At 44.2% G+C, this 12,035-nt stretch overlaps 1 protein-coding gene across 2 annotated transcripts; it reads left to right on the top strand.

Moving 5' to 3' along the window:
- Positions 1-1,955: 1,955 nt before the first annotated feature.
- Positions 1,956-11,292, top strand: GABARAPL1 (GABA type A receptor associated protein like 1). Of its 2 annotated transcripts, XM_062007640.1 has the most exons (5): positions 1,956-2,232; positions 6,002-6,080; positions 7,040-7,158; positions 8,572-8,660; positions 9,357-11,292. In XM_062007640.1, exons 1-4 carry the CDS (start codon positions 2,143-2,145, stop codon positions 8,635-8,637), a joined length of 354 nt encoding a protein of 117 aa, XP_061863624.1. In that variant the 5' UTR covers positions 1,956-2,142; the 3' UTR covers positions 8,638-8,660; positions 9,357-11,292. The 2 variants fall into 2 exon arrangements, with proteins under 2 accessions (XP_061863624.1, XP_010196744.1); XM_010198442.2 differs by having other exon boundaries at positions 1,965-2,232; positions 8,572-11,292.
- The last annotated feature ends 743 nt before the right edge of the window (positions 11,293-12,035 follow it).

Below are 12,035 nucleotides of genomic sequence, written 5' to 3'. Positions count from 1 at the left end.
GAGGTCACACTACATCATACTGAGTAGTAAAAGCTTAGACACTAAAGCACTCACCAGAGTCCTTGAAGGCTCATTTCAGATGTCCAAAAGTAGATGTCATGACTTGGGTGAGAAAAATCCCACTCCAACAATACCTACTTATCACCATTGATCACAAAGGCAAAGTGACAAGCTCAGCTGTACATGCATATGCTATAAGGGTATTTGGTTGAGATTTATGTCCTGTGCCAGGAAAGATTACTTGGGAGTTGCCACCATCTGAGCATATCTGCAACTAAGCAAACATGTTTCCTCCATATGTCTCCTACTGTGATGAGAGATCACAGTTCAATAGAGCTTGGAGAAGGACCTTTACCTAAACATCTGTGAATTCAAGAAGTGGTATGCTATTGAGTGCAAAGATGGGTGGCAGTCAGTGCACGAAACAGCCCTCTACAAGGCAGAGGGCACAAGCTAACACCTCGAATCTGCTGGGAGAATTCATACTAGGCCCTTCACACTCCTGGTGTCAGTCTGAGTCCCACCCTGCAGGCAACTCAAATGTTCATATTGGTATATAAGGATTAAGTCATGAGTCCTGTGAGTTTCTTGGCACAGTCTAAAGGATTTATAAGGGTGCTTCTAAAAAAAGACCAGGGCTTTATGTTCCCTTGATCCTGTTTTCATCATTAAGTAGCATCCAACTTGCTCTTCAGTTTCATCAGGATACAAGCTGACTCTTTGCTACAGTTTGGATCTTTTCCATTCTAACCACACTGTACAAGTAGCGTGCAACACAGCAACAATGTCTTTTTCCTACTCTTGTTTATTCTGAGTTGACACACTGGCACAGGGTTGAATCAGATATGGGAAACCTACATCAGCTCACCTCTGCCACTGGCATGACCTCAGAGATTCACCTGCATTTGAGGATGTCTGCTGTGCCACTCAGTCCCCACTAGTACAACTAAAACTACCAAACAAATAAAAGCTCACCCTTGGAAAAATTCTGCTTCTTCGGATGAGGCACGCAAAGAATTGACACACTCCCATCCAATGTCCCCAGGGTAGTAGCAATTAATTTTTTGTGCTGAGCATGTTGATCATTAATACCTTCTCTTTTGCTGGTCAATAAATAATGGTGAGTCCCAAATGCTCCTGGAAAAAAACCAAAACAACAAAGATATTCCAAGTATGTATCAGCTGAGTAACTGGTCTAAAATTGGCCGGCTACTTTGGCTTGTTAGTAGACAGTTCCCTGTAACCGTCTGCTGTTTGTAATGTGCATCTGCTCTGGTACATTACGTGACACACTTTCTGCCCCTTGTTGTTTAACCGAGATGTTATAAACAAGGCAATAACCCACATCCAACCAAGACAGGGACAGTCACGAAAATTATCTTTTTTGGAGGGGTGCCTTACATCTCTCAGAAGCTTAAAGAATTGGTCAGGGTCATTCCCCCCGTTTCAGACAAGTATAGACATTCAAGCCTCAGAGAGTAGACCTTCCCCACACCCAGCCTCACCCCCCGCGAGGGAGGGAGGGAGGAGCAAAGAGGCTATTCCCTCAGCCTCGGAGCGATTATGTGCCTGCTCATGCTGTATTTATAAACCATGAGTCACACTGGCGGGGCGGGGGGAGGCGTTGCGGTGTTGCTCGGTCGCATTTGTTTTGCTGCCTTTTGTTTTAAAAATAGTTATTTTTCATGTATCCATTTTTTATTTACTGTTGCGCAATAAATCAATATATAAAGAAAAACACGCGGCGAAGGTGGGCGGGGGTGGGGGGAGGGAGGCAAGCGAGGGGGGCCACGACGTGCTGTGGGCCTTGCCCCCCTGCTCCCCCCTTCCACCTCCTCCCGTCACGCGTGGGCTCCCGGTGCAACATCCCTTCTCGTCCCTCTCCCCGAAACGTGAAAGGTGTGCATGAACCCGAGCCCCGCCTCGGCGACAGCGTGACGGCTCGGGGTGGGGATGGGGAGGTGGGGGTGGTGGTGCCTCCCCCGTGACGTCACGGCTCCCAGTTTTCCGTCGGCGGGCTGCTGGTGCGCTTGGGGTTTGCACTCCGCCGCGGCGTTTGCGCTTGCGGGGGCGTGCGGGGGCCTCGCAAAGTACCCGTCCGTAAAGGCAAAGGCTCGGTAGGGAAGGTGACAGCCCGTCAGGATGAAGTTCCAGTACAAGGAGGACCATCCGTTCGAGTACAGGAAAAAAGAAGGGGAAAAAATCAGGAAGAAATATCCCGACAGAGTCCCTGTGAGTATCGTGGTGGGGGAGTGAGGGCAGCGGCGGCGGGTAGTGCTGGCCCCGGCTTGCTGCCTTTGTTGTCCTTGTCGGCTATGTCTGTCTTTGTTTTTGCAACGCAAAAGAAATGAGATTAGGGAAAGTGATTGTGATGATCTGATTCGAATTCCGGGTCGGTTTTACTCCTTAGCGCAAGGCTCTTTGTGATGTAGGAAGGTCTGTCCTAGTGGGTGGGTGCGGGGTGTGACACCCTTTTTTTTTTTTTTCTGGGATCCACAGTAACTCGGCAGGGAGAAGGCTGCTCGTCTTTTTCTGGCATCCTGTGTGCGTGGGGTTGGGGGATGGGGAAGGAGCTTACCATCAGCTCTGTAAAAATGGAGAACAATGAGTGGGTTAACCAGGCGCTCTTCATAGAAAACAGGATCCCTATCCGTGTCACCTGATACTTTCCCTTTGTTTTTATTTTGCTTTCTTTTGACCTGTCTTTTCGATACAGTCTTGTCTTTTCGATACAGTCTTGCTCTGCTCTTTTCCTTTACATGAGAGGAAAAAAAATGCATTTCTTGGTCCTTCTACCCTTCTGTTTAATCCTCCTGTGGAGAAAACGTCACTTGGAAAACAAGGTCATTTTCTGGCTAAACTTTGCTTTCTCATCATGAGGTCCCTTTGGAGTGCCTGTGGAAAACTAGCTTTGTAATTATTAATAATAGTTGGGGAAAAAAAAACAACAAAAAAAAAAGAGAAAACAAACAAAAAAGAAATGATAACTCAAATTGTGAGGGGTTTTTTTTCCTGATTCCTTTTTAATAAACATTTTGCAAGTGTTACTTCTTTCCATCCCCATGGGAGATGTGTGTCCTAGATTTACTGCCCAAGGGTTACTGTATCCAAAATAACTTAGACTCCCCCATAAATCTGAGGACGGGGGGAACAGTTACACCACGTTTCCTTTGCAGGCTAACCACTTTTTTTCTTGGGAGTGGTCCTCAGCTGGACTTGCAGAAGTTTTTGGAAGTCAGTATTTGAGTGCATTCGTCCTACCTGTTTTTGAGCCCCCTGGGATGATGTAGCAGGTTGAGTACATAGCATGTCAGCAGTGAAGTGCGAGTGGTTCTGTCCTTTATGGTGAGGACCACAGAGGGCTCTGTAGGTCAGGAGTGAGACAAACTGTACACTGAGAATTAACATGGCAGATTGTACAGCAGATCCTGATAGATGTGTCTGCAAGAGCCGTATGCGGCCCAGACACGGTCTGGCAAGAGGTCAGGATGGGGGCATCAGCAGATCTTTATGGAGAAAGACAGAACCAGAAGAGCAAGGTGTGCTGCAGTAAAATAAGACGTGTGGCAAGGCCCATATGTGGATTGTCAGGGGCAGCCTGTTGTCAGAGCTGTGTACGAAGCAAATGAATGCAGCAGACAACTGTTCTTTACATCACTTCTGTGTCTGCCCTTCCCGACAGCAGGATCATTGAAGATGACGTCCGTTTGACTGCCTACACTGCAGTGCCCTGGTACATCTCAGCATTTTGCTGAGACTATGCTGTTGGCACGGTTTCACATTGCCACAGTCACCACCAGCAACAACAGACATACAGATAATCTGTATCTGCCCTTTGGATTTTCTTTACAGATTGGTTTGTCTGTGTGAAGGGTTTGTACTTCAGAAGAGATACCTATGTCATCAGGCAAAGTGACCACAGTTGATACTCAGATTAGCAGAGCACCTCTGTTCCTTTCCTGCCTCTTTACAAGAAAGACATCTCTCAGACTCAGTGGTGATCTGATTTAAATCTTTCCTAGGAGCTTAGAAGCCCGAACAGCCTCATCTCTTCCTCATAGGCATGACTATTTTTCTTGTCTTCCTTTTCCAAGCTACAAGTCACCCTTTCGAGACAGGATGGTTACATCAGTGGTGCTGGCTAGCAGTTCTGCGTGTCAGTAGTTTCTGAAATTGGAGACAAGAACTAAGAATTTCTCTCCACTGCAGTTTATTGTGTTAGATATTGCCTTGTTGGATATGCAGGTAAAAAAAAAAAACATGCCAAGGGCTATTGCTCTTCAGCCTGCACCTGTTCAGTGAGATTGTGGAACTGCCCTTCCTCCATACATTTACTAACTCCATCCTGTACAGAAATGTGTGTCCTACCTATCACAAACTCCCTGAAAGAGCTTGAATGCCTTATAATAATTAAGGTGCTTCAAGTTCTTGGAAGTGGCAGAGACAACCACGTTTCTAGTTTAAAAACAAACAGAATTTTCAGGGGTTTTGGCTTTGTTGACAGCAAATGGAGTACTTAGAAGGGACGTCCAAGCAAGCATCTGCACGATGTGACATGCTTTGCAAATATTCACTTGGATCTAGAAGGAGTTGTGTTAACCTGGCAGCTTGTCCAGGCTAAATAAAACCAAGCTCATGATAATAACATTTTTCTCTGTGGCATAGTGATGAGACAACACCATTTTGCTTCCAAAGAAGGCTTAGCCCACAGCAGTTCTTCCTTTTTTGTTACAGAACAGATACAGGTGCTGATTTGGATTTCTGAAGAGCTACAGGTATAGAGTCCCCTTAGAAATTAGTCCCACAGTATTTTAGATGGAGCATTTGCAATTACAAGAACTAAAGGAATTCAAGGAGATTCAGAAAATCCAGTTTCTTCTTGAAGTGGTCAGAAGGGCTTCTACAAAACAGAAAGCCACATGGCTTGAAATGATTGAAAACATGTAATATATCTCTTACTAGTTCAAAAATATATATCAAAAAGTCCAAACAAAACCAAACCAAACCACCAAACCAAAAATTGCCCACAGGGGTTCTTTTTCTGCACAAACCCAGTAGTTACAAAGGCTTCCAAGGCTTATTACAGAAGTCACTTTGGAATATTTCCTGCCTCTGAGGTAACATTTTGTGTAGCTCTGGTAACAAAAAATTTCCTGTGGCAGATCTCTTGATCTGATTAACCTTAAAGATGCTGAGTTTCATATTTTTCTGTGCTGTAATTACATTAGAATATAATGAGGACTATTAGTATTTTCTGTCAAAGGCCTCTGTGTGTCCAGTTGCCCAGATGGTAGCCTAGTTTTTAATTATTAGATATTTATATGAATGAGGAAATGTCCATAACTATATGAAGCAGGCAAAATAACTTTAAAGGATATGGAAGATAACTCCTGAAGACATGGGGATTTAAAAAAAAACCCAAACATTCTCCAATGAGCCATAGTTCCTCTAATTCTTTGCATCATTCTAGAGCATGTGGTATTGGTTAATGCAAAAATTAGGATGTGGGACTACTGGGAGTAGGGCTGATTTTGTGCCAGGCAGTTTGGAACTGTAACTTGGAAACAGTTCAATTTACTTGTGATACTTCTAGTGTTCATGTATTAGACTCCTGGCAGCTCCTTCATACAAAATTAACCTGCATTGGGACCATCAAGGTGACCTGATTGGTTTTTTTTCTTAGCCATTATAGCTTATTTTTATGTCCGTTCCAGTCTCCAGATTTTACTCACTGTAAAAGTCAAACTCTCTCCTTACTGCTGCAGTCCTGGGCTCCCAACACAGCTCTTGCAAGTGATTTTAAGTCTTATTCTGACCTATCTGTTCTTTAATGTTGTGTATTTGTTATAGATTAAATAAATTTCCAAATGACTGGTAGCACTGACTCTTTCAAATGGTAAGAGGTAAACCTCTTTCTACAGTCATGCTTTTTGGTCCATTTTGTTTTGTGATACTCATGGACTGTTTCTTGCTTTTTCTTCTCTCTTCTCTCTCTCTTCAGGTAATTGTGGAAAAAGCACCAAAAGCCAGAGTACCGGACCTTGACAAAAGGAAGTATCTTGTGCCTTCTGACCTCACAGGTAACAAAGTCTGCCTTTTTTCTTCCTGGTTTTCAGTGAGAAGGTCTCAAAAGAGCTTTTTACTGTATGATCAGCACCAAGAAAATATCTGCCCTTGTTATATATATGCAACTTACAGCCTGGATTACCACATGCACTGTTCTCTGAGATCTTCTGAGGTATCCCACTGACTTAGCTAACATGCACATGCCACAGCTGACTTCTAGCCATGATGAAAATGACTGAATTGTGTATCATACTCAGTAGCATAATCATCAGTCAATGATGACATAGCTGCAAAGTCGCCAGAGGCTGTATCCTTGTTGTAGGAAGAGTCAAGTTCTTGAAATAGTCCCATCATTTTCCACCCCTATGGTTGGAGTCGTGGCTACAAGGTTCCTTTTCCAAATGGTCGTGGCCATTTTGTGTGTAATTACATTTGTTTCTTTTGAGAGCATGAATGAGTTAAAAAGACAACATTTTTTTATATTGCAGTATATAATGGATTGTGGCATATTTTCTTGGGCAACACAGCTCAAGCAAATAGTAAGGAATTTGTTTTCAAGAATATGTTTTCAGAAATGCTTTGACTGTTTACACCAAGTATACGTTCTATAAAGTGTCTTTGATCCATAAGATTTCAAGGTTAAGCTAGTTAGAGGTCTTACCACCAATGTCCATAGTAGAGCATTTATTACTATAGTAGGTGGAGTGTGGATTTTGAGAGTGCATACCCCTAGGCCTGTACCTCAACAATCCCGTCTCTGAGTGGATTGGCTGTTAATATGGCCACAATGGTGAAGTTTCTTCTTTCTTCCCTGCATTGTTCATTTTTCCCTATTTTTTGTGTACAGCACATGACTTCTGCCACCAAAAATAAACAATCATGGTTACAGTAAAAAACAAAGCAAAACAAAAAACTAAGACAAAACAAGGGTTTTTTTTCTGCATCTAAGGCATTCTCCTTTGTTCCTCTCCAGTTGGACAATTCTACTTCTTAATCCGAAAGCGGATCCACCTGAGGCCAGAAGATGCCCTGTTCTTCTTTGTCAATAATACCATCCCTCCCACCAGTGCTACCATGGGCCAGCTGTATGAGGTGAGCCTGGCCCATATAATTTTCCTTTTGTTGAGTGTCTGGAAGAATGCTTATTCTTACAGAAATACAGACAGCTGAGCACTACTCAGCTGGCAGTGTGTGCAGCTTGGTCACAGATGCCTGAGCATAGACCCCGTTGGCTGGGTTGTATCCCATCATCTGTTTAGGGAAATTCCATCCTGCAGTTATAAAGAGGAGCTTGGGGAGCCTTATTGCTTTAACTGACTGTTTGCTAGCTGAGAGGATTGTTGTATCAGGTGGAGAATTGTTGCCCCAGCAGTGATATATTCATCCTACTACTTTAACAAAGCACTGAAATAAACTACATCATTATTTCTATTTCAGAGGAAAGAATGTGTCAGGGGTAGGGTGGAATATACTCACTAGCTTTCCTGTTTATACAAAAGAGATTTCCTTTTCAGCATTAAAATAACACAGTATCACTGGGCAACCAGCTGTGTTTAGGTATGTTATCAGGGAACACTTATTCTTTGTTCTGAATTACTTTTGTGTTGTGTGTACTGTATATACGAGGACCTTCTAGGACATTGTGAACGTTGCTGCCAAGCATTTCTACTGAGCAGTGTTATTTGATCAACCTTGTTCTATGCCCATCAGAGGAATGTTCCTCAATTATGTAGCCATTATATCATGTCTGGTTTGCAGCCTGGATTGATTTCTCCTTTATTTCTCCTTCTGCTGCATTAGTGTGTTTTAGTAGCAGAGCTCCAGTATGGTGCTGTGAGCCTTGTTTGACCTGTCACTTTGTGACAATGACTGGAGAATTTTATGTGGACTGATGAAGGCAATGTAAGATTAATACACAAAGGGAGTTTTCCAAATCTGGACATATACGAGGAAGGTGCGACTCTCTGTCCAGGTCTGAGATCAAGACTCTGTTGCTGGCACTCGACAGGCTTTTTGTGTCATTGTGTTCACGTAACATCTCAGTTTTACTGCCCATATGTAAAACAGGACTAGAAATACAGCCACTTGTCAAAGTGTTCTGAAAAAGGACAAATATGACCACATTTACCAAGCTCTGAAGTATGAAGAGGTGATTTTTGCCTTGTTGAAGCCTTACAAGTCTCTTCTCTCAATCTTAGGGCCATATCAATGCTGTACAGCCTGCAACAGTCAGAGCTGTTTCTGTTGCATGTTTGCAGCACACTCTGACTGTGGTTCTTCAAGTAAATTCACTGTATCCAGAAATGTGACATACCTAAATTTAGAAGAGAGGAAATTACTGTACATCCTCTTTGGTGTGAGGAAGGGAAGGGGAATATCTAAATGTAAAGGGGGAGAAACAGCAAAAGAGGGGTTGTTATTACAATGATCTCTTGGGTGGGCTTTTTCACGTGGAGTGAGTTATAGGGCTTTGGTTTGTTTCTTTCTCCGTTCCTCTCCTTGCAGGATAACCACGAGGAGGACTACTTTCTCTATGTGGCCTACAGTGATGAGAGCGTCTATGGCAAGTGAGCACCAGCCCCTCAGGCACACAGGCAAGATGGACTGATTGGAATGGATTTGGGGGGAAGATGTTGGAGAGGAGGAAGGAGGATGCCTGAGAAGAGGGGAAGAGAACTGGAAGTGAACCACATGCACAATGCCATCACCTTCCATGCATTAATTATTACCATTATTTTTTAAATTGAGGGGAGGGAGGGTAGGGGGACAGGGTATGAAAGGGTGAACTGAAAGGCTAACGAGGGTTTCTGCACTGAGAGATGGGGAGGCTGTTCATAGTTCTTCTCTTGACACAGCTGGAAGTAGTTAGCCAGTACTGGAGGCTGCTAGACAAGCCAGTGTGGTGGAGCTCCAGGAGACTAACTGGAAAGGATGGCCATTTTTGTGTAACCCTTTCATTAGATGAAGAAGGCATGCCCTGTATTGTACACTGACCTTGTCACTCATTGCCTGTGGCATGGGCTGCACTCCTGTGAGCATTCAGTGAGCTGTGAAATACTTCACTGTGGTTGTCACACAAGGCTGTCCTTGTGCTGACAGACCTCACTCCCAACTGCTACCCGTCACTTCCATCAGTACCAGAAGGGCTAACTCTGGGGGCTGGGAACTCCTCAGCTGTGAGATGTGAACATTGGGGAAAAGAAAGAAGGATTTGGGTGGTTTTTTCCCTTGTTGGTTTATTTGCAAGTGCTGGACAGAAAAAGCTGAGACGACTCTTTTATTCTTTTCAGTGAAGTCAACTGATAAACATGTAAGCACAGGACTAGAAAGGACCTCAAGAGAATGAGTAGCCCACTCCAGCTAGCTACAGTACTGAGTATATCAAACACATCCGCCATGGCTGTTCATCAAACTTGTTCTTAGTGAGCTTCACTGAGGCAGATCCTGGAGGCTGCTGAGATTGCCTGTTCAGTTCCTAGCTAGCCTACAAGTGAGAGAGCTTTTCGTGCTGCTAAATAACCTTAGTCTCCCTTGCTGTGCATTAAGGCAACTAAGTACTAATGGTCTTGTTATTGGTGAACACAGAAAATTATCTATTAGTGTTGTCCTTGTACCAGTCTTCTGCAGATTTGAAGATGGCATAAGTCCTGTGGGTTTAGCCTTCCCTTCCATGTCTCATTCCTGTACAGCCCTTGCACCACATACACGACAGGAAGAACTCACTCCCACGTGTGTCTGCTGGCTTTTTGTCATTGAACAAGAGTGCCACTCTTGGCGACAAGAGAGGTGCTTTTAGATTTGAAGGGGAAGGGGAATAGATTCTTTGTAGATTTTTTTTAAATCATTTTATTTTAAGCTAGTATTGTTCTTAGAAAGGTGCCAGATAAATGCTGTCCTGCACAAGCCTTACGCTGTCATGCCAAAGCACTTTCTTCCCAGTGGCCCAAACAGCAGATTTTCCCATAACTGCCATAACTCTGATGAAGGGATGGAGTTTGGGAAGTAAGCTGTCTTTCAGGACAATTCTGAGGTTTTATCTAAAAATCAGAGAACTGGACCTGAATTACTGTTAAACATTCCAACATTTAAGAGAGGGACCAAAAGGGAGGAAAAAATGAGAAAGATGAAGGAGACAGGCAATTTATTCCAAAATAAATTTAAGATATTTGCTCTATTTACCTGAAGTTAGATTCCAGTTCTCTGTGTTCCTCAGGAATGAGAAATCATGATGAATGGTCCTCTGATTGTGGAAGGCGGGTTTCAGCCTTCTCTGACTATTGTTCCACAGAGGTACATGAGGCAGAAAAGCAGGCTGGGAGCGTGAAATGGTAGTCACTGGCAGAACCGTGTAAAGGTCGGGGAAGGCAGTGTAGTGGGGTAGGCAGGTCACTGTCCATATGGTATGGGATGTAGCAGAAGAATGGGAGAGAAGGGAAGAACTATAAGGGATGTAGACAGAGTAGTTGTAACAGGCAGATAGAAAATGGGGGAACAGAGGATGGAATGAGTGGGTTAGTATCCACAGTTTTTCATCCTGAACTTCAGATTTTCTGTTCCATCATATGTTCACCTGAAATAAATGCGTTTGGATGAGTTATACCTACTGCCAGCTCAGATAACTTCAGCTTCTGCCTGCAGTGCTCAGTCCTCTCTTTTGGCCCCCCTCTCCTCCCAATTACCAGTCTCTTTTCACGTCCTTTTGGTGCAAATACGCATCAGTCTCTTGTTTTAGGAAACCCTGAATGTTCTGAAGCAGAGAACAGACCCAGAAGGCTTTCTAGGGCAAAAGATAGGATGCTGGCAGATGGTGTACATCCCTGTGCCACTGTCCTACTTGCATATGTGCTTGCTGCCAAGCACGTGGTCATGTGTTGTCTCAAATGAGCCCATGCTTAGGCATGCTCAGGGGAGAAGAGTTGGCATCTGGAGTGCTTAGCTTTGTGTTCAGACCTCCCCTCCCCTTTTGCTGCTGCATTTATAAGTGACACATGTGGGACTAATCTCGGCCATTTGTTACATGTAGAGTTTACAGTTTAATTTAGTTATTTTAAAGTTCCTTTGTGGCATTTATTTTTGGTTTTGCGCTAGTCTGGTATTGTACAAGGTAATGATGGTAATTCTTTTTTTTCTTTTTTTTGTGTTGGTTAGCTGCAGGTTCTTGTAAAATAAACTTCATACTACTTGGGCTAAATCAACCAATCAATAAAGACGCATTTGAAAATCACAGCCTTGGTCCAAAATGAGTGACTAGCATTTCTTCCCAATGTGAACTTGTAAATAAAGAGACAGCTTTGCCAGGACTCTTGCTGCTACTTTTTCCCGGAACCCCAGATTTAGACCTGGATGACATGAGGTCTTGCGAAGTGTAATAGGGTGCACTGAGGCATTCTCTGATATTTTAGGGTCTTGAACAGTCCTAGCCAGCTGATGGGGCCCCAAGGGCACCACCAGCCCTGACAGTCCTTGACAGGCTCCCAGGACCATCTGTCACCCTACCCAGGACTCCATCTGAGCCCCCACAGAGTTGTCAGCCCCTGCACCAACAGCGCTGCAGCAGGGCCAGTCTGCCATTCCCCACAGTTCTGCCTTTCAAGGGATAGGCTCTGACAGTGGTCTCTATCTCCAAAGCCATATCATCCCTAGGCCTGGGCCTGATCCTGACCATGTCCCTGGCCTGCAGTTGGGATTACCATCTTGACCTGACCCATTAACCATGATGAGCCTTATGGTCAGGGCTTGCACCTGAGCCTGGCCACCATCCCTGGTCCTGCCTTGCGTCTCACAACTGGTGCTGTAGGGAGCAGCTAACCCTCACTGTCTCATGATGCCTCAGGCTGAGGTGGGACTCCAACCATGGGCGGAGTGTGTGGGGAGCCTTAGGGAGGCCCATCCCTGCCTCAGGGCTTTCTAAAAATAGAAGAAGCAGAGATAAAGAAATCTAGGACTATTGAAAAATAAGCCTGCAGAGG

The sequence above is a fragment of the Colius striatus genome, chromosome 1 (genome assembly GCF_028858725.1).
Source record: "Colius striatus isolate bColStr4 chromosome 1, bColStr4.1.hap1, whole genome shotgun sequence".
NCBI lineage: Eukaryota > Metazoa > Chordata > Aves > Coliiformes > Coliidae > Colius > Colius striatus.
Note: the sequence above shows the minus strand (reverse complement) of the source record. Positions and strands in the feature narration are given on the sequence as shown.